The following is a 23,576-nucleotide window of genomic DNA, read 5'->3' as shown; positions in this document are numbered from 1 at the left end:
CCAAGGAAGGGTTTATTCTCATGGAAATGTCTTTAAATAGTCTCTTTTCTGGATCTACCTACCAGTGATGGTCCCACAGAAGGGTTCATTCTCATGGAAATGTCTTTAAATAGTCCCTTATCTTATCTTGAAATAATCCATGAAGGTGTTTGACTCTTCTTCCATCCATAACCTTTATAATAAGCCTTTTTAATCATAGGCCCACCTCTGCCCAGCCCATTTCCCAGTCACATTCGCCCTTCCCCCACCTAATCCTCCCATTTTCCTGCCCCTTACATCATAGCCCAATATGTCGGCACGGGCAGCCCCCCGGCCCGATGAAAAGTCAACCCTACGCTTGGGAGGTAGCCGCCATATTGTTTCCCTGGCAATAACACGGAATAACACAGCCCAGAAACTTTTTTTTCCCCAGGAGTAAGTTTTTATTAAGGTTTTTAATGTCAATTGTGGGTTTTCTGCAAACAGAGGGGGGGGGGGGGGGTGAGGTGTACATGGCATATACATTTTCAAACTTTCATTTATATACATTGTATACACATATATAGAAATTAAAGAGATGGGCGAGGTCTATCTTGGGCAACAGACGTTCTTATCTGAAGGAGCAGAATTGAGAACAAGATCAGTAATTTCTCTGAATTTGGGGGACTCTGCCTGTTGGTAACACCTTGGCCCCCCCAATACGATTTCTCTAAGCCAACTGGGTAAATCCCAAATTTCTCTAGAAGTCTAAGTGTCGTTCTGCTCGTTAACATGACGGAGACAGGGCCCAGAAGCCTTTGCCGCTTCTGGACGTCAAGTTTGGTTGGAGCAACGAATAGGCTATGGAAGAAACAACATAGAAAATATAATAGAGAGATACAGTGCCATTAAAAATAATACCCCCAAAAAATGTCAAGGTGGTTAATATGTCATGGCAACGGGGGACAAAACAAAAAGAGTCTTTGTTTCACCCATTCTAAACCAAGAAACTTCATCGGGTCTCCATCGCTTGGCCTAAAACACACGTAGAGTGCAGCACCATAGAAAAAAGAAGACGTATTTAAGACGGACATCAAGATATTGTATATTAAACTACATGGACTCTAACTCCAGACTCGAGGGCCTGCAGAGAACTCAAGAAGAATTGAGGAACCAGGGAAGAATCGGGCAATATGGTCCCACTCCGCTACCCTTAGCTCTGGCATGTCGGGCATCATGGGATCTGCAGTCTTCCTTATGGGTCTCTCTTTAACGTCATGGCTGTCTGGCACTTAAGAGAATCCGAGGCCTCGCTAGCAGCCGTGAAGTTGATGGAGATACCGTAAAAGTCTCCTTCTTCTCTCGCTTTTGGAGAGGAGAAGTGAGAATGGTAGAAATATTGCCCTGGAGAGAGGCGGAAAGGGCAATACTTGTACATTTGCCACCTAAGAGTGGGGTTTGAAGGGCAATGTGGTGTCTTAACCAAGAGCAGGGTGTAGGCCTTGCAACATAGGACATATATATTGGGGTGAGTTTGAGATATCCATGGCACCCAAGAGCCTTGTACCTGCACTACTTGGCAAGACTCTACGTCCACCCATCATTGCAAGAGCACAAATCCCATGATGCTTGTACGAGGAAGAGCTAAGGGAAGCTTGAGGGTAAGCAATATTTTGTATGATCAAGGTCAACAGGAATGGAGAAGATGGTCTGTATCCACCATTATGAACCCAATTGTACATCTGGAAGCCAACGGGTCTACCTAAAGCTGACGCAAGAACATTAGAATAACCTGCTGTGGCTCTGACCAATAATGATGATGCCCCCAACCGATGCCTTGATCATATAAATATCTCAGTGAGGTCCCCAGTTGGGTTGACCTTGCAAATGACCTTGCATTCTATTGCATTGCAGTCACTCCTGCGGCGATAAGTTGGGTTTCCCTGTATCCCGGAGGAGTCCTACGTTAATCCTTGTTTTCTCGGAATGTTCTTGCTCGTTTCCCGCAGGGGAAGGTACCTGATGGTCTAGGCTGGCGTGACACAAAATATGTTACTGAAGGCATTAGCCGCGCTGTGTGAGCAGTGGGGATTCGGGAGCGTTGGAAGAAGAGGAGAACCAACTTAATAGAACCAAAAATGTTGGGTTTTTGCCAGAATATTTTTATATTTGAGAACTAAAAAGGTTATCTGGGAGTTGTGTAACATGGAAATTCTGTGCCCAGGTCCAGTAACCCATAGCAACCAAACAGCAGTCCGCTTCTGTCTAGTGCAGTTAGGATAATGAAAGCAAACTTCTAATTGGCTGCTAGGAGTCAGCGGACCTTGGGCAAAGTATGTCCATGTTATAGTCTTATTTGGGATCATCCCACTCCCAAGCCCCCACTGCTCCGCTATTAATTAAGTTTGTTTCTCGGAGTCGCTTTTGATTAAGTTCTTTAAGGCGTTTTTGAGGCTGTTTTTGCTGGGGGACTTTACAGCGGCTCTGCGGGGCTGATCCCCTTCTTCGTCCCCCCTCAGCTCCATCTCGATGGTGTAGACGACTTTGGAGCTGCGGGGGGACTCTTCTTCTGCCTTCGTTGTACCTTCCCTGCCTGCTAATTGCTATTTCCTATCTTTGCGGGAGTCGCCGATGCCGCCCTTGCCCTTCTTCTCGCTTGCTTTGCCTCTGGTCTGGTCTAGCATGGCATAAAGGATCGGGGTCTGCAAAAGACAAGGCACAATTAATTCAAACATTAGCCGCTAGGTGGTTCATCCATGACAAGTTCTACCCAGCTTTATCTATGAGTCCAACCAAAATTGTGTTCTAGCCACCAACCACTAGCCAGGTTCTACTCAGCCGGAAGTTCTCAGCCAACCTGGTGGACCTTAAAAAATCCCTTTATGGTTCTCAAAGGGTAAGAATATGGTAGAATACACCCGAACGGGTCCCTTGCACTGTTGATGTTGGACATCATGTTTGACCATGGCATCTCCAGTGTCATTGAGTCTGATGTAGTAGTTGGGGGGTTGGTTGGCTTGTATATGGCTCTAGTGATAAGTGTGTTGACCGGAATACTGTAGGACCAGTAGGTTGGACGGGTTTAGGTCAAGAAGGTGAGTCCCTGGTGTGGGTTCACCAGAAGTAGGGACTTGTGGAGAACCCACACCAGGGACTTACCTTCTTGACCAAAACCCATCCAACCTACAGGTCTCCACTTTGGTGATACAATAGTTGACCTTCCCCCTGTGGTGGCATTTTAAGGTCCACCTTACCCATAAAGGGTAAGAATATGGTAGAATAAACTTTAAAGGAGAAGTAAAATCTCGTAGTATATGGTCCTGCACAGGCCATGCTCCTCAACCATTACACCAGATTCCCAAAATACACAATGGGTCCTTTGGACTTTTGATGTTGGACATCATGTTTGACCATGGCATCTCCAGTGTCATTGAGTCTGATGTAGTAGTTGGGGGGTTGGTTGGCTTGTACATGGCTCTAGTGATAAGTGTGTTGACCGGAAACCTGTAGGACCAGTAGGTTGGACAGGTTTAGGTCAAGAAGTTGAGTCCTTGGTGTGGGTCTCTCCACTTTGGTGATACAATAGTTGACCTTTCCCTCTATGGTGGCTGATCATCGCTACAGGGGTCCTATACTTTATAATAGACTTTTCTAAAAAATGAGGTAATTCGATATCGCCCAGGCCAAGTTTGACCATGGCTTCTCCAGTGTCATTGAGTTTGATGTAGTAGTTGGGGGGTTGGTTGGCTTGTACATGGCTCTAGTGATAAGTGTGTTGACCGGAAACCTGTAGGACCAAGTAGGTTGGACGGGTTTAGGTCAAGAAGGTGAGTGTGGGTCCAACCACAAGTAGGGTCTCTCCACTTTGGTGATACAATAGTTGACCTTTCCCCTATGGTGGATGCTCATCGCTACAGGGGTCCTATACTTTATAATAGACTTTTCTAAAAAATGAGGTCATTCGATATCGCCCAGGCCAAATGGCACTGGTCATCTTTTTATATATTTATGGCATATTCAAACGGGAGCCATGGTGGCGGCAGTCAGCTTTCTAGAGCTTCGGGGAGACATCTGTTTACCTGTCATTTAGGGGAAAGAGTTATTAATGTCACCGTTGGGTACATACAATTAGCTAGGAAGTCGGACAGCAGTGGTTTTTACGACTCTATAAATTCTACAGCCGCTATGAGTTTTATGGTGCAACGGCGCAGTCTGCAGGATCCGTAAATATCATTTGCTGGCAGAGAATCGGCCCGGCGCTTGCAGATAAAGCAGCATACAAATAATACTCAGCAAACAAATCCATATTTCAAAGTCCTCGTTATTAAATCGCACTAATGAACTTTAGTACAAATGGTCAGTTATGTACGAAGAGACAAAACCATTTCAAAGGTTGGCCAGAGGGTCTCCTTGGATTGAATGTCATAAATGGGCCAAGGGGAAGAAAAGTGAGGGCCACATGTGGCCCCAAAAGTACCAGTTGGCCCTGCCTGTTGGTGGGGATAACTAAAAGTACCATAAAGTACCCTGAGTGTGATGAATATTAGGAGAGTAGGGTGGAGATGGTTCCCCAAGAGAAGTTAGATGTTCCACTTCAGAGGAACAAACTCTCCTACTGGGGCCAAAGCTTCACCAATCAGGTTGGGTGTTTTATGGCTGCTCACCTGTCTGCTACTGCGTTTGGAGGAATCTTTTGCTTTGTGTAATTTTCCCCTCTCAAGTGCACTGAAAAGAAAAGATGAACGTTAATAGAAGAGGGAAGAAGGAAGAGTGTGGTGCAGTGATCATTATTAGTGAGAGGAAGGAGGAAGAGTGTGGTGTAGGTGACCATTCCAAGTGAGAGGGAGGAGGAAGAGTGTGGTGTAGGTGACCATTCCAAGTGAGAGGGAGGAGGAAAAGTGCAGTGTAGGAGAACATTCCAAGTGAGAGGGAGGAGGAAGAGTGTGGTGTAGGTGACCATTCCAAGTGAGAGGGAGGAGGAAAAGTGCAGTGTAGGAGAACATTCCAAGTGAGAGGGAGGAGGAAGAGTGTGGTGTAGGTGACCATTCCAAGTGAGAGGGAGGAGGAAGAGTGTTGTGCAGATGACCATTCCAAGTGAGAGGAAGGAGGAAAAGTGTGGTGTAGGTGACCATTCCAAGTGAGAGGGAGGAGGAAGAGTGTGGTGTAGGTGACCATTCCAAGTGAGAGGGAGGAGGAAGAGTGTGGTGTAGGTGACCATTCCAAGTGAGAGGAAGGAGGAAAAGTGTGGTGTAGGTGACCATTCCAAGTGAGAGGGAGGAGGAAGAGTGTGGTGTAGGTGACCATTCCAAGTGAGAGGGAGGAGGAAGAGTGTGGTGTAGGTGACCATTCCAAGTGAGAGGGAGGAGGAAGAGTGTGGTGTAGGTGACCATTCCAAGTGAGAGGGAGGAGGAAGAGTGTGGTGTAGGTGACCATTCCAAGTGAGAGGGAGGAGGAAGAGTGTGGTGTAGGTGACCATTCCAAGTGAGAGGGAGGAGGAAGAGTGTTTTGCAGATGAACATTCCAAGAAGGAAGAGTGTGGTGCAGATGAACATTCCAAGAAGGAAGAGTGTGGTGCAGATGAACATTCCAAGTGAGACAAAATAGGAGGAAATAAGCAAGGAGCTTGGGGAAGGTGTACATAACCAGTGAGGGGAACAGTGCGGTGCAGATCTGCAGTATTAATGAGAGGAAGGAGGAGAAACATGGACCTTCCTAGTTAGATGAAGGAAGAAGAATGTGGTCCAGGTACACATGGCAGTGAGAGGAAGGAGGAGATATATGGGGCAGATAAACATTACTAGTGAGTGGAAAAAAGAAGAGCATAGTGCAGGTTGAACATTACTAGTAAATGGAAGAAGGAAGAGCATAGTGCAGGTGAACATTACAAGTAAATGGAAGAAGGAAGAGCATAGTGCAGGTGAACATTACTAGGGAAAGGAAGAAGGAAGAGCATAGTGCAGGTGAACATTACTAGAGAAAGGAAGAAGGAACAGCACGGTGCAGGTGAACATTACTAGTGAGTGGAAGAAGGAACAGCACGGTGCAGGTGAACATTACTAGAGAAAGGAAGAAGGAACAGCATAGCGCAGGTGAACATTACTAGTGAGTGGAAGAAGGAAGAGCATGGTGCAGGTGAACATTACTAGAGAAAGGAAGAAGGAACAGCATAGCGCAGGTGAACATTACTAGAGAAAGGAAGAAGGAACAGCATAGTGCAGGTGAACATTACTAGAGCAAGGAAGAAGGAAGAGCATAGTGCAGGTGAACATTACTAGAGAAAGGAAGAAGGAAGAGCATGGTGCAGGTGAACATTACTAGAGCAAGGAAGAAGGAAGAGCATAGTGCAGGTGAACATTACTAGAGAGAGAAAGAAGGAACAGCATAGCGCAGGTGAACATTACTAGAGAAAGGAAGAAGGAACAGCACGGTGCAGGTGAACATTACTAGTGAGTGGAAGAAGGAACAGCATGGTGCAGGTGAACATTACTAGAGAAAGGAAGAAGGAACGGCATAGCGCAGGTGAACATTACTAGTGAGTGGAAAAAGGAAGAGCATAGTGCAGGTGAACATTACTAGTGAGTGGAAGAAAGAACAGCATGGTGCAGGTGAACATTACTAGAGAAAGGAAGAAGGAAGAGCATAGTGCAGGTGAACATTACTAGAGAAAGGAAGAAGGAAGAGCATAGTGCAGGTGAACATTACTAGAGAAAGGAAGAAGGAAGAGCATAGCGCAGGTGAACATTACTAGAGAAAGGAAGAAGGAAGAGCATGGTGCAGGTGAACATTACTAGAGAAAGGAAGAAGGAAGAGCATGGTGCAGGTGAACATTACTAGAGAAAGGAAGAAGGAAGAGCATAGCGCAGGTGAACATTACTAGAGCAAGGAAGAAGGAAGAGCATAGTGCAGGTGAACATTATAGTGAGTGGAAGAAGGAACAGCATGGTGCAGGTGAACATTACTAGAGAAAGGAAGAACGAAGAGCATAGTGCAAGTGAACATTACTAGAGAAAGGAAGAAGGAACAGCATGGTGCAGGTGAACATTACTAGTGAGTGGAAGAAGGAACAGCATGGTGCAGGTGAACATTACTAGAGAAAGGAAGAAGGAAGAGCATAGTGCAGGTGAACATTACTAGAGAAAGGAAGAAGGAAGAGCATAGTGCAGGTGAACATTACTAGAGAAAGGAAGAAGGAACAGCATGGTGCAGGTGAACATTACTAGTGAGTGGAAGAAGGAACAGCATGGTGCAGGTGAACATTACTAGAGAAAGGAAGAAGGAAGAGCATAGCGCAGGTGAACATTACTAGTGAGTGGAAGAAGGAAGAGCATAGTGCAGGTGAACATTACTATTGAATGGAAGAAGGAACAGCATGGTGCAGGTGAACATTACTAGAGAAAGGAAGAAGGAAGAGCATAGCGCAGGTGAACATTACTAGTGAGTGGAAGAAGGAAGAGCATAGTGCAGGTGAACATTACTAGTGAGTGGAAGAAGGAAGAGCATAGTGCAGGTGAACATTACTAGTGAGTGGAAGAAGGAACAGCATGGTGCAGGTGAACATCACTAGAGAAAGGAAGAAGGAAGAGCATAGTGCAGGTGAACATTACTAGAGAAAGGAAGAAGGAAGAGCATAGCGCAGGTGAACATTACTAGTGAGTGGAATAAGGAAGAGCATAGTGCAGGTGAACATTACTAGTGAGTGGAAGAAGGAAGAGCATAGTGCAGGTGAACATTACTAGTGAGTGGAAGAAGGAACAGCATGGTGCAGGTGAACATCACTAGAGAAAGGAAGAAGGAAGAGCATAGTGCAGGTGAACATTACTAGAGAAAGGAAGAAGGAAGAGCATAGCGCAGGTGAACATTACTAGTGAGTGGAAGAAGGAAGAGCATAGTGCAGGTGAACATTACTAGTGAGTGGAAGAAGGAAGAGCATAGTGCAGGTGAACATTACTAGTGAGTGGAAGAAGGAACAGCATGGTGCAGGTGAACATCACTAGAGAAAGGAAGAAGGAAGAGCATAGTGCAGGTGAACATACTAGTGAGAAGAAAAATGTGGTGAAGATGAATATTTCCATTAAGAAGAAGGATGAAGAACATGGGGCAAATGAACTGTTACTGAAAAGAATAAGGAAGATAAAAAGTGCGGTGCAGTGACCATTACTAGGGAGAGGAAGAGCATGGTGCATGTAAGGGCACAAAACAAAAGCTGCTGTAGGGTAGAAGAGTGAGACAAATAAGGTATAGTAGGGCAAATGGTTACAGGAGGGTAAGATGGCAGCAGTAGGACATGATGGCTACAGTAGGGTAAGATGGCAGCAGTAGGACATGATGGCTACAGTAGGGTAAGATGGCAGCAGTAGGACATGATGGCTACAGTAGGGTAAGATGGCAGCAGTAGGACAAGATAGCAACAAGGGAGCAGTAGGGCAAGTGTTGCCCAATCTGCAACACCACCTAGCCAAAGGCTGTCAAGAGTGGAGAGAGTTGTAGTCAAACAGCAGCTTGCAGGGACCAGGTGATAGGTATGCCAGACCGACTTTATATAAATAATGGGGTCCTAGGCCCTGCCAGCTCTAAAGACAGTCCTGCAGGCAGGAGAGACCAAGCCACAGCTCAAGATACCAGGAGGCTGATAAATTCCATTGGATTAGGGAGGGCAAGTAAAGTAACCGGGATTTAGTTAGTAGGGGATTTAGTTAGTAGAACTTACCTAAGCTCCCTCTGTACTCGGACCTGTCTTCTTAGCCAGCAGTACCGAATGAGCAGGATGAGGATTGTCACGACAATGACTAGGGCCAGGGCAACAGCAATTATGATCCCCAGAACCAGCCCGGCACGGGCAGCACCTGTAAAAGTCAACCACAAGGTCAATGGAAAAACAGATCGTGGAAGGTTCTACAGTTCCACCTCTAGAACAACTGATAGGCCTTGGTCGGCCACTAACTGTCCCACCTCCATTCACACATGGAGACAGTTTCATGCCCCAAAGATCTTTAGTTCAACTAATCCTATCTTTATGGCTTAATATAAAAATGTTGTCATCCCAGAAAACCCACCTTTCTCTTGGACCTGGAGGTGGACATAGGAAGACTTTCCGACCACATCGGGTGGGTTCTTGACATCACAGGTAAAAGTGCCATTATCAATTAATTCCAGGTTGTGCAGCACAATGCTGGCATCCTTCCATTTCGGGGAGCCCACCCATTCAATACGGTCTTTGAAGACCCCAGCGTCAATGGAAGGTTGGCCCTTGGCATAGTGGAATATCTAAAGAAGAGAGAGTGATCATAGTCTGTGGTGATGCCAACCCTTGAAGTGCCCAAGCAAAAAGCCACCTCTGGTACATTTATGAGACCAAGTCCCAGTTCAATTGCCCTCTCTACACTAAGATTCCTGCCCCAGTCCATGCTTTATGGTGAAGGATCAGGCCTGCAAGACTTAAGTTGGCCATGTACAGAAGATATGTTCAAGGTCAAGGTTGGCAAGGTCTTCACACAAGTAAATACTTGATTTTAGGAGAGGACCATGAATGAGCCAAAGTGGTCATCTGATGGGATTTTCTAAACCCGCCCAACATATATTTAGCCAAATATTGGATGAGTAGGATGGAGAATGGAGCTTCAGCACCATCCATTGTCTCTTTGCACAGGATTCTCCATGGCCATTGGCTTACCATGACTTATACTGGAATATAAAGGAGAAGTAAACCCTAGTTATAGGGGGTTCTCCAAACAAATGGGCAAAAAGCTACATCAAATGAGTTCCAAGTCTCCCATATGATAGGGCCACCCTCTATATAATGCCAGCTGGGGTCCAACCAGGCTGAGGGAGCCCCGGGCGTGGAAGAACGTTCCCCCAAATATCAGGGAGAGGAGCAGATTACCGAATACATTTCCCGGCTGTGGTCGGGCTGATAGTGCCAGGTGACGGAAACGTCGTCCGAGATCCATTCGCTCGACCAGAATGAGCAGGACAGGGTGACCCTGGAGCCCACCGTCCCATAGACCTCCCGATCGGTGTAAACTTCAATTGCCAGGGTTGGAGGCAGCACTATGGGGAGTAGGAACAGAGACCCGAGGTCACAAACCCACAAGGGCACAAGGCTGAGTTATACAGGGAACTCTGAGTATCACTCATGTATTATAAGGGATAATGTACCCCCTACTGTAAATGATAAGGATATTAGCAGTCACTGAGGGGTTCTGTGCCCCCCATATAAAGGCACAAGGCTGCAGGCTGAGTTATACAGGGAACTCTGAGTATCACTCATGTATTATAAGGGATAATGTACCCCCTACTGTAAATGATAAGGATATTAGCAGTCACTGAGGGGTTCTGTGCCCCCCATATAAAGGCACAAGGCTGCAGGCTGAGTTATACAGGGAACTCTGAGTATCACTCATGTATTATAAGGGATAATGTACCCCCCTACTGTAAATGATAAGGATATTAGCAGTCACTGAGGGGTTCTGTGCCCCCCATATAAAGGCACAAGGCTGCAGGCTGAGTTATACAGGGAACTCTGAGTATCACTCATGTATTATAAGGGATAATGTACCCCCTACTGTAAATGATAAGGATATTAGCAGTCACTGAGGGGTTCTGTGCCCATATAAAGGCACAAGGCTGCAGGCTGAGTTATACAGGGAACTCTGAGTATCACTCATGTATTATAAGGGATAATGTACCCCCTACTGTAAATGATAAGGATATTAGCAGTCACTGAGGGGTTCTGTGCCCATATAAAGGCACAAGGCTGCAGGCTGAGTTATACAGGGAACTCTGAGTATCACTCATGTATTATAAGGGATAATGTACCCCCTACTGTAAATGATAAGGATATTAGCAGTCACTGAGGGGTTCTGTGCCCCCCATATAAAGGCACAAGGCTGCAGGCTGAGTTATACAGGGAACTCTGAGTATCACTCATGTATTATAAGGGATAATGTACCCCCTACTGTAAATGATAAGGATATTAGCAGTCACTGAGGGGTTCTGTGCCCCCCATATAAAGGCACAAGGCTGCAGGCTGAGTTATACAGGGAACTCTGAGTATCACTCATGTATTATAAGGGATAATGTACCCCCCTACTGTAAATGATAAGGATATTAGCAGTCACTGAGGGGTTCTGTGCCCCCCATATAAAGGCACAAGGCTGCAGGCTGAGTTATACAGGGAACTCTGAGTATCACTCATGTATTATAAGGGATAATGTACCCCCTACTGTAAATGATAAGGATATTAGCAGTCACTGAGGGGTTCTGTGCCCATATAAAGGCACAAGGCTGCAGGCTGAGTTATACAGGGAACTCTGAGTATCACTCATGTATTATAAGGGATAATGTACCCCCTACTGTAAATGATAAGGATATTAGCAGTCACTGAGGGGTTCTGTGCCCATATAAAGGCACAAGGCTGCAGGCTGAGTTATACAGGGAACTCTGAGTATCACTCATGTATTATAAGGGATAATGTACCCCCTACTGTAAATGATAAGGATATTAGCAGTCACTGAGGGGTTCTGTGCCCCCCATATAAAGGCACAAGGCTGCAGGCTGAGTTATACAGGGAACTCTGAGTATCACTCATGTATTATAAGGGATAATGTACCCCCTACTGTAAATGATAAGGATATTAGCAGTCACTGAGGGGTTCTGTGCCCCCCATATAAAGGCACAAGGCTGCAGGCTGAGTTATACAGGGAACTCTGAGTATCACTCATGTATTATAAGGGATAATGTACCCCCTACTGTAAATGATAAGGATATTAGCAGTCACTGAGGGGTTCTGTGCCCATATAAAGGCACAAGGCTGCAGGCTGAGTTATACAGGGAACTCTGAGTATCACTCATGTATTATAAGGGATAATGTACCCCCTACTGTAAATGATAAGGATATTAGCAGTCACTGAGGGGTTCTGTGCCCCCCATATAAAGGCACAAGGCTGCAGGCTGAGTTATACAGGGAACTCTGAGTATCACTCATGTATTATAAGGGATAATGTACCCCCTACTGTAAATGATAAGGATATTAGCAGTCACTGAGGGGTTCTGTGCCCCCCATATAAAGGCACAAGGCTGCAGGCTGAGTTATACAGGGAACATCAATGACAGTAACTAGCTATCCAAAGGCAATGTAACAGTATTATAGTAGAATGGTATATTAGTCTGTAGAAGGCTGGCTGGGAATGCTGGGAGTTGATGTGGGCACAGAAGTTAATACAAATGAGTAAATGAGGGATGGACTTACCCAGCGCTGAGAGTAGAACCAGTAGGGAGCATGGTGCCCTTAGTCCTGAGGATTCCATTGGTAATTCAGTATTGTGTGATCCCCTGATACATGGGGAGAGAGCCGGATCCCCTCAAGTACCCTTCCCGTGATGGAATGAGGGAGGCTGAGCTGGGCACGGGGTATAAATGCCCCTGAGGGTGGGGTGGCACCGCTCCCCCCGGGCCCCTGGCCAATCTGCAGGCAGAGTATGGGCAGTGGGATAGGATGTGGGAAGGCTCTGGCTGTGAGTGTGCAGATGGGAGGAGAGGGCAAGGGCCATGGCACCAATTGTGTCTTTTGTTCCGCTGACATGTAGGAGGCAAAACGGGGAGAGGCTGGAAGGGAAGGGGGTATAGAAATAACGGGGAGCTGGGACACAGGGCATCTATGGGAAAGCGGAGAGACTGAGACAGGGCAGTGCCAACTTAGTACTAATGTAGTATATCTGTGTATCCCTGGCACTACTGAAGTATATCTGTGTATCCCTGGCACTATCAGAGATCACTGGTACCCACCTGGCACTAATGTAGTATATCTGTGTATCCCTGGTACTATCAGAGATCATTGGTGCCCACCTGGCACTACTGAAGTATATCTGTGTATCCCTGGTACTATCAGAGATCATTGGTGCCCACCTGGCACTACTGAAGTATATCTGTGTATCCCTGGTACTATCAGAGATCAATGGTACCCACCTGGCACTACTGAAGTATATCTGTGTATCCCTGGTACTATCAGAGATCATTGGTGCCCACCTGGCACTACTGAAGTATATCTGTGTATCCCTGGTACTATCAGAGATCAATGGTACCCACCTGGCACTACTGAAGTATATCTGTGTATCCCTGGTACTATCAGAGATCATTGGTACCCACCTGGCACTACTGAAGTATATCTGTGTATCCCTGGTACTATCAGAGATCATTGGTGCCCACCTGGCACTACTGAAGTATATCTGTGTATCCCTGGTACTATCAGAGATCATTGGTACCCACCTGGCACTACTGAAGTATATCTGTGTATCCCTGGTACTATCAGAGAACATTGGTACCCCCCTGGCACTACTGAAGTATATCTGTGTATCCCTGGTAGTATCAGAGATCATTGGTACCCACCTGGCACTACTGAAGTATATCTGTGTATCCCTGGTACTATCAGAGATCATTGGTACCCACCTGGCACTACTGAAGTATATATGTGTATCCCTGGTACTATCAGAGATCATTGGTACCCACCTGGCACTAATGTAGAATATCTGTGCAACCCTGGTACTATCAGAGATCATTGGTGCCCACCTGGCACTACTGAAGTATATCTGTGTATCCCTGGTACTATCAGAGATCATTGGTGCCCACCTGGCACTACTGAAGTATATCTGTGTATCCCTGGTACTATCAGAGATCACTGGTACCCACCTGGCACTACTGAAGTATATCTGTGTATCCCTGGTACTATCAGAGATCATTGGTACCCACCTGGCACTACTGAAGTATATCTGTGTATCCCTGGTACTATCAGAGATCATTGGTACCCACCTGGCACTACTGAAGTATATCTGTGTATCCCTGGTACTATCAGAGATCATTGGTACCCACCTGGCACTACTGAAGTATATCTGTGTATCCCTGGTACTATCAGAGATCATTGGTGCCCCCTGGCACTAATGAAGTATATCTGTGCCACCCTGGTACTATCAGAGATCATTGGTACCCACCTGGCACTACTGAAGTATATCTGTGCCACCCTGGTACTATCAGAGATCATTGGTACCCACCTGGTACTACTGAAGTATATCTGTGTATCCCTGGTACTATCAGAGATCATTGGTACCCGCCTGGCACTACTGAAGTATATCTGTGTATCCCTGGTACTATCAGAGATCATTGGTGCCCGCCTGGCACTACTGAAGTATATCTGTGTATCCCTGGTACTATCAGAGATCATTGGTGCCCGCCTGGCACTACTGAAGTATATCTGTGTATCCCTGGTACTATCAGAGATCATTGGTACCCACCTGGCACTACTGAAGTATATCTGTGTATCCCTGGTACTATCAGAGATCATTGGTACCCCCCTGGCACTACAGAAGTATATCTGTGTATCCCTGGTACTATCAGAGATCATTGGTACCCACCTGGCACTACTGAAGTATATCTGTGTATCCCTGGTACTATCAGAGATCATTGGTACCCACCTGGCACTACTGAAGTATATCTGTGTATCCCTGGTACTATCAGAGATCATTGGTACCCACCTGGCACTACTGAAGTATATCTGTGTAACCCTGGTACTATCAGAGATCATTGGTACCCACCTGGCACTACTGAAGTATATCTGTGTATCCCTGGTACTATCAGAGATCATTGGTACCCACTTGGCACTACTGAAGTATATCTGTGTATCCCTGGTACTATCAGAGATCATTGGTGCCCCCTGGCACTAATGAAGTATATCTGTGCCACCCTGGTACTATCAGAGATCATTGGTACCCACATGGCACTACTGAAGTATATCTGTGTATCCCTGGTACTATCAGAGATCATTGGTACCCACCTGGTACTACTGAAGTATATCTGTGTATCCCTGGTACTATCAGAGATCACTGGTACCCACCTGGCACTACTGAAGTATATCTGTGTATCCCTGGTACTATCAGAGATCATTGGTACCCACATGGCACTACTGAAGTATATCTGTGTATCCCTGGTACTATCAGAGATCACTGGTACCCACCTGGCACTACTGAAGTATATCTGTGTATCCCTGATACTATCAGAGATCACTGGTACCCACCTGGCACTACTGAAGTATATCTGTGTATCCCTGGTACTATCAGAGATCATTGGTACCCACCTGGCACTACTGAAGTATATCTGTGTATCCCTGGTACTATCAGAGATCATTGGTACCCACCTGGCACTACTGAAGTATATCTGTGCCACCCTGGTACTATCAGAGATCATTGGTGCCCACCTGGCACTACTGAAGTATATCTGTGTATCCCTGGTACTATCAGAGATCACTGGTACCCACCTGGCACTACTGAAGTATATCTGTGTATCTCTGGTACTATCAGAGATCATTGGTGCCCACCTGGCACTACTGAAGTATATCTGTGTATCCCTGGTACTATCAGAGATCACTGGTACCCACCTGGCACTACTGAAGTATATCTGTGTATCCCTGGTACTATCAGAGATCATTGGTACCCACCTGGCACTACTGAAGTATATCTGTGCCACCCTGGTACTATCAGAGATCACTGGTACCCACCTGGCACTACTGAAGTATATCTGTGCCACCCTGGTACTATCAGAGATCATTGGTACCCGCCTGGCACTACTGAAGTATATCTGTGCCACCCTGGTACTATCAGAGATCATTGGTACCCACCAGAGGGAAAATTCCTTCCTGACTCCATGATGGTAACCGGACCAGAACCTGGGCCAACTAGTACTGAGAGCTATATTCATATTTCCATACTGGTCACCTGTTTAAAAGCAAACATCTTATTGGTCGCAGTTAGCACCTTTTATTACACATGGGGGCTAGTGTTATAATAAAGAGGGGCTTCCATATAACGCACCAGTCTGGGTCGGTATATCCATGAAACTAATACTATACAATTATTATTATTATGGAAACGGCCAGACTGTTGTTTCCCAGAGGCTCCCCGGGACCCCGTTCCCCGTTTAGGAATGAAGGAAATTCCCTAAAATACATAATGGCTGGTTTCCTGCTGACGATTGGCCAACAACTTAGGGGGGGTTCTGCCGAGGCTGGAAATCCCCTGGTACTGATTGGCTCTCATCACTCCCCATATGAAGATATTGCAGGGACACAGAGAGCAAAAATATATAACAAAGATACATATAGTATAGTGTCCGCACTACTGTATATACCCTAACCCCCAGAGTGTCTGCACTACTGTATATACCCTAACCCCCAGAGTGCCCGCACTACTGTATATACCCTAACCCCCAGAGTGTCTGCACTACTGTATATACCCTAACACCCAGAGTGTCTGCACTACTGTATATACCCTAACCCCCAGAGTGCCTGCACTACTGTATATACCCTAACCCCCAGAGTGTCTGCACTACTGTATATACCCTAACCCCCAGAGTGTCTGCACTACTGTATATACCCTAACCCCCAGAGTGCCCGCACTACTGTATATACCCTAACCCCCAGAGTGTCTGCACTACTGTATATACCCTAACCCCCAGAGTGTCTGCACTACTGTATATACCCTAACCCCCAGAGTGCCCGCACTACTGTATATACCCTAACCCCCAGAGTGCCTGCACTACTGTATATACCCTAACCCCCAGAGTGTCTGCACTACTGTATATACCCTAACCCCAGAGTGCCTGCACTACTGTATATACCCTAACCCCAGAGTGTCTGCACTACTGTATATACCCTAACCCCCAGAGTGCCTGCACTACTGTATATACCCTAACCCCCAGAGTGTCTGCACTACTGTATATACCCTAACCCCCAGAGTGCCCGCACTACTGTATATACCCTAACCCCCAGAGTGCCCGCACTACTGTATATACCCTAACCCCCAGAGTGCCCGCACTACTGTATATACCCTAACCCCCAGAGTGCCCGCACTACTGTATATACCCTAACCCCCAGAGTGCCCGCACTACTGTATATACCCTAACCCCCAGAGTGCCCGCACTACTGTATATACCCTAACCCCCAGAGTGCCCGCACTACTGTATATACCCTAACCCCCAGAGTGCCCGCACTACTGTATATACCCTAACCCCCAGAGTGTCCGCACTACTGTATATACCCTAACCCCAGAGTGTCGCACTACTGTATATACCCTAACCCCCAGAGTGCCCGCACTACTGTATATACCCTAACCCCCAGAGTGTCTGCACTACTGTATATACCCTAACCCCCAGAGTGTCTGCACTACTGTATATACCCTAACCCCCAGAGTGTCCGCACTACTGTATATACCCTAACCCCCAGAGTGCCCGCACTACTGTATATACCCTAACCCACAGAGTGCCCGCACTACTGTATATACCCTAACCCCCAGAGTGTCTGCACTACTGTATATACCCTAACCCCCAGAGTGTCTGCACTACTGTATATACCCTAACCCCCAGAGTGCCCGCACTACTGTATATACCCTAACCCCCAGAGTGCCCGCACTACTGTATATACCCTAACCCCCAGAGTGCCCGCACTACTGTATATACCCTAACCCCCAGAGTGCCTGCACTACTGTATATACCCTAACCCCCAGAGTGCCCGCACTACTGTATATACCCTAACCCCCAGAGTGCCCGCACTACTGTATATACCCTAACCCCCAGAGTGTCTGCACTACTGTATATACCCTAACCCCCAGAGTGCCCGCACTACTGTATATACCCTAACCCCCAAAGTGCCCGCACTACTGTATATACCCTAACCCCCAGAGTGCCCGCACTACTGTATATACCCTAACCCCCAGAGTGTCTGCACTACTGTATATACCCTAACCCCCAGAGTGCCCGCACTACTGTATATACCCTAACCCCCAGAGTGCCCGCACTACTGTATATACCCTAACCCCCAGAGTGCCCGCACTACTGTATATACCCTAACCCCAGAGTGCCCACACTACTGTATATACCCTAACCCCCAGAGTGCCCGCACTACTGTATATACCCTAACCCCCAGAGTGCCCGCACTACTGTATATACCCTAACCCCCAGAGTGCCCGCACTACTGTATATACCCTAACCCCCAGAGTGCCCGCACTACTGTATATACCCTAACCCCCAGAGTGCCCGCACTACTGTATATACCCTAACCCCCAGAGTGCCCGCACTACTGTATATACCCTAACCCCCAGAGTGTCTGCACTACTGTATATACCCTAACCCCCAGAGTGTCTGCACTACTGTATATACCCTAACCCCCAGAGTGCCCGCACTACTGTATATACCCTAACCCCCAGAGTGTCTGCACTACTGTATATACCCTAACCCCCAGAGTGTCTGCACTACTGTATATACCCTAACCCCCAGAGTGCCCGCACTACTGTATATACCCTAACCCCCAGAGTGCCCACACTACTGTATATACCCTAACCCCCAGAGTGCCCGCACTACTGTATATACCCTAACCCACAGAGTGCCCGCACTACTGTATATACCCTAACCCCCAGAGTGTCTGCACTACTGTATATACCCTAACCCCCAGAGTGTCTGCACTACTGTATATACCCTAACCCCCAGAGTGCCCGCACTACTGTATATACCCTAACCCCCAGAGTGCCCGCACTACTGTATATACCCTAACCCCCAGAGTGCCCGCACTACTGTATATACCCTAACCCCCAGAGTGCCTGCACTACTGTATATACCCTAACCCCCAGAGTGCCCGCACTACTGTATATACCCTAACCCCCAGAGTGCCCGCACTACTGTATATACCCTAACCCCCAGAGTGTCTGCACTACTGTATATACCCTAACCCCCAGAGTGTCGCACTACTGTATATACCCTAACCCCCAGAGTGCCCGCACTACTGTATATACCCTAACCCCCAGAGTGTCTGCACTACTGTATATACCCTAACCCCCAGAGTGCCCGCACTACTGTATATACCCTAACCCCCAGAGTGCCCGCACTACTGTATATACCCTAACCCCCAGAGTGTCTGCACTACTGTATATACCCTAACCCCCAGAGTGCCCGCACTACTGTATATACCCTAACCCCCAAAGTGCCCGCACTATTGTATATACCCTAACCCCCAGAGTGCCTGCACTACTGTATATACCCTAACCCCCAGAGTGTCTGCACTACTGTATATACCCTAACCCCCAGAGTGCCCGCACTACTGTATATACCCTAACCCCCAGAGTGCCCCCACTACTGTATATACCCTAACCCCCAGAGTGTCGCACTACTGTATATACCCTAACCCCCAGAGTGTCTGCACTACTGTATATACCCTAACCCCCAGAGTGCCCGCACTACTGTATATACCCTAACCCCCAGAGTGCCCGCACTACTGTATATACCCTAACCCCCAGAGTGCCCGCACTACTGTATATACCCTAACCCCCAGAGTGCCTGCACTACTGTATATACCCTAACCCCCAGAGTGCCCGCACTACTGTATATACCCTAACCCCCAGAGTGCCCGCACTACTGTATATACCCTAACCCCCAGAGTGTCTGCACTACTGTATATACCCTAACCCCCAGAGTGCCCGCACTACTGTATATACCCTAACCCCCAAAGTGCCCGCACTATTGTATATACCCTAACCCCCAGAGTGCCTGCACTACTGTATATACCCTAACCCCCAGAGTGTCTGCACTACTGTATATACCCTAACCCCCAGAGTGCCCGCACTACTGTATATACCCTAACCCCCAGAGTGCCCCCACTACTGTATATACCCTAACCCCCAGAGTGTCGCACTACTGTATATACCCTAACCCCCAGAGTGTCTGCACTACTGTATATACCCTAACCCCCAGAGTGCCCGCACTACTGTATATACCCTAACCCCAAAGTGCCCGCACTATTGTATATACCCTAACCCCCAGAGTGCCTGCACTACTGTATATACCCTAACCCCCAGAGTGTCTGCACTACTGTATATACCCTAACCCCCAGAGTGCCCGCACTACTGTATATACCCTAACCCCCAGAGTGCCCCCACTACTGTATATACCCTAACCCCCAGAGTGTCGCACTACTGTATATACCCTAACCCCCAGAGTGTCTGCACTACTGTATATACCCTAACCCCCAGAGTGCCCGCACTACTGTATATACCCTAACCCCCAGAGTGCCCGCACTACTGTATATACCCTAACCCCCAGAGTGCCCGCACTACTGTATATACCCTAACCCCCAGAGTGCCTGCACTACTGTATATACCCTAACCCCCCAGAGTGCCCGCACTACTGTATATACCCTAACCCCAGAGTGCCCGCACTACTGTATATACCCTAACCCCCAGAGTGCCCGCACTACTGTATATACCCTAACCCCAGAGTGCCCGCACTACTGTATATACCCTAACCCCCAGAGTGCCCGCACTACTGTATATACCCTAACCCCCAGAGTGCCCGCACTACTGTATATACCCTAACCCCCAGAGTGCCCGCACTACTGTATATACCCTAACCCCCAGAGTGCCCGCACTACTGTATATACCCTAACCCCCAGAGTGCCCGCACTACTGTATATACCCTAACCCCCAGAGTGCCCGCACTACTGTATATACCCTAACCCCAGAGTGCCCGCACTACTGTATATACCCTAACCCCCAGAGTGCCCGCACTACTGTATATACCCTAACCCCCAGAGTGCCGCACTACTGTATATACCCTAACCCCCAGAGTGCCCGCACTACTGTATATACCCTAACCCCCAAGAGTGCCCGCACTACTGTATATACCCTAACCCCCCAGAGTGTCTGCACTACTGTATATACCCTAACCCCCAGAGTGTCTGCACTACTGTATATACCCTAACCCCCAGAGTGCCTGCACTACTGTATATACCCTAACCCCCAGAGTGCCCACACTACTGTATATACCCTAACCCCCAGAGTGCCCACACTACTGTATATACCCTAACCCCCAGAGTGTCTGCACTACTGTATATACCCTAACCCCCAGAGTGTCCGCACTACTGTATATACCCTAACCCCCAGAGTGTCCTGCACTACTGTATATACCCTAACCCCCAGAGTGCCCCCACTACTGTATATACCCTAACCCCCAGAGTGCCCACACTACTGTATATACCCTAACCCCCAGAGTGCCCACAACTACTGTATATACCCTAACCCCCAGAGTGTCTGCACTACTGTATATACCCTAACCCCCAGAGTGCCCGCACTACTGTATATACCCTAACCCCCAGAGTGCCCCCACTACTGTATATACCCTAACCCCCAGAGTGCCCGCACTACTGTATATACCCTAACCCCCAGAGTGCCCGCACTACTGTATATACCCTAACCCCCAGAGTGCCCGCACTACTGTATATACCCTAACCCCCAGAGTGTCGCACTACTGTATATACCCTAACCCCCAGAGTGTCTGCACTACTGTATATACCCTAACCCCCAGAGTGTCTGCACTACTGTATATACCCTAACCCCCAGAGTGTCGCACTACTGTATATACCCTAACCCCCAGAGTGTCTGCACTACTGTATATACCCTAACCCCCAGAGTGCCCGCACTACTGTATATACCCTAACCCCCAGAGTGCCCGCACTACTGTATATACCCTAACCCCCAGAGTGCCCGCACTACTGTATATACCCTAACCCCAGAGTGTCTGCACTACTGTATATACCCTAACCCCCAGAGTGTCTGCACTACTGTATATACCCTAACCCCCAGAGTGCCCCCACTACTGTATATACCCTAACCCCCAGAGTGTCTGCACTACTGTATATACCCTAACCCCCAGAGTGTCTGCACTACTGTATATACCCTAACCCCCAGAGTGCCTGCACTACTGTATATACCCTAACCCCCAGAGTGTCTGCACTACTGTATATACCCTAACCCCCAGAGTGCCCGCACTACTGTATATACCCTAACCCCCAGAGTGCCCGCACTACTGTATATACCCTAACCCCCAGAGTGCCCGCACTACTGTATATACCCTAACCCCCAGAGTGTCTGCACTACTGTATATACCCTAACCCCCAGAGTGTCTGCACTACTGTATATACCCTAACCCCCAGAGTGCCCGCACTACTGTATATACCCTAACCCCCAGAGTGTCTGCACTACTGTATATACCCTAACCCCCAGAGTGCCCGCACTACTGTATATACCCTAACCCCCAGAGTGCCCGCACTACTGTATATACCCTAACCCCCAGAGTGTCTGCACTACTGTATATACCCTAACCCCCAGAGTGCCCCCACTACTGTATATACCCTAACCCCCAGAGTGCCCGCACTACTGTATATACCCTAACCCCCAGAGTGCCCCCACTACTGTATATACCCTAACCCCCAGAGTGTCGCACTACTGTATATACCCTAACCCCCAGAGTGCCCCCACTACTGTATATACCCTAACCCCCAGAGTGCCTGCACTACTGTATATACCCTAACCCCTAGAGTGCCCGCACTACTGTATATACCCTAACCCCCAGAGTGCCCGCACTACTGTATATACCCTAACCCCCAGAGTGCCCCCACTACTGTATATACCCTAACCCCCAGAGTGTCGCACTACTGTATATACCCTAACCCCCAGAGTGCCCCCACTACTGTATATACCCTAACCCCCAGAGTGTCTGCACTACTGTATATACCCTAACCCCCAGAGTGTCTGCACTACTGTATATACCCTAACCCCCAGAGTGTCTGCACTACTGTATATACCCTAACCCCCAGAGTGCCCGCACTACTGTATATACCCTAACCCCCAGAGTGTCTGCACTACTGTATATACCCTAACCCCCAGAGTGTCTGCACTACTGTATATACCCTAACCCCCAGAGTGCCCGCACTACTGTATATACCCTAACCCCCAGAGTGCCCCCACTACTGTATATACCCTAACCCCCAGAGTGTCGCACTACTGTATATACCCTAACCCCCAGAGTGCCCCCACTACTGTATATACCCTAACCCCCAGAGTGTCTGCACTACTGTATATACCCTAACCCCCAGAGTGCCCCCACTACTGTATATACCCTAACCCCCAGAGTGCCTGCACTACTGTATATACCCTAACCCCCAGAGTGTCTGCACTACTGTATATACCCTAACCCCCAGAGTGTCCGCACTACTGTATATACCCTAACCCCCAGAGTGCCCGCACTACTGTATATACCCTAACCCCCAGAGTGTCTGCACTACTGTATATACCCTAACCCCCAGAGTGTCTGCACTACTGTATATACCCTAACCCCAGAGTGCCCGCACTACTGTATATACCCTAACCCCAGAGTGCCCGCACTACTGTATATACCCTAACCCCCAGAGTGTCTGCACTACTGTATATACCCTAACCCCCAGAGTGTCTGCACTACTGTATATACCCTAACCCCCAGAGTGCCCCCACTACTGTATATACCCTAACCCCCAGAGTGTCGCACTACTGTATATACCCTAACCCCAGAGTGTCTGCACTACTGTATATACCCTAACCCCCAGAGTGCCCCCACTACTGTATATACCCTAACCCCCAGAGTGTCTGCACTACTGTATATACCCTAACCCCCAGAGTGCCCCCACTACTGTATATACCCTAACCCCCAGAGTGTCGCACTACTGTATATACCCTAACCCCCAGAGTGTCTGCACTACTGTATATACCCTAACCCCCAGA

General features: G+C 47.9%; 1 protein-coding gene across 3 annotated transcripts; it reads right to left on the bottom strand.

Moving 5' to 3' along the window:
* Positions 1–398: 398 nt before the first annotated feature.
* Positions 399–12,417, bottom strand: mpz (myelin protein zero). 3 transcript variants are annotated; one of them, NM_001079273.2, is made up of 6 exons: positions 12,206–12,417; positions 9,839–10,005; positions 9,012–9,222; positions 8,666–8,801; positions 4,623–4,683; positions 399–2,660 (listed from the first exon to the last, which is right to left on the bottom strand). In NM_001079273.2, exons 1-6 carry the CDS (start codon positions 12,261–12,263, stop codon positions 2,562–2,564), a joined length of 732 nt encoding a protein of 243 aa, NP_001072741.1. In that variant the 5' UTR covers positions 12,264–12,417; the 3' UTR covers positions 399–2,561. The 3 variants fall into 2 exon arrangements, with proteins under 3 accessions (NP_001072741.1, NP_001345873.1, NP_001345875.1); NM_001358946.1 differs by lacking the exon at positions 4,623–4,683.
* Positions 12,418–23,576: the final 11,159 nt, after the last annotated feature.

The sequence above is a fragment of the Xenopus tropicalis genome, chromosome 8 (genome assembly GCF_000004195.4).
Source record: "Xenopus tropicalis strain Nigerian chromosome 8, UCB_Xtro_10.0, whole genome shotgun sequence".
NCBI classification, from domain to species: domain Eukaryota; kingdom Metazoa; phylum Chordata; class Amphibia; order Anura; family Pipidae; genus Xenopus; species Xenopus tropicalis.
Note: the sequence above shows the minus strand (reverse complement) of the source record. Positions and strands in the feature narration are given on the sequence as shown.

Coding starts and splice junctions, on each gene's coding strand:
- mpz (NM_001079273.2), bottom strand. CDS start 12,263: ATGGAATCCTCAGGACTAAGGGCACCATGCTCCCTACTGGTTCTACTC. Junction 10,006..12,205: donor GGTTCTACTCTCAGCGCTGG/GTAAGTCCATCC, acceptor TACTCCCCATAG/TGCTGCCTCCAACCCTGGCA. Junction 9,223..9,838: donor ACAGCCGGGAAATGTATTCG/GTAATCTGCTCC, acceptor TCTCTTCTTTAG/ATATTCCACTATGCCAAGGG.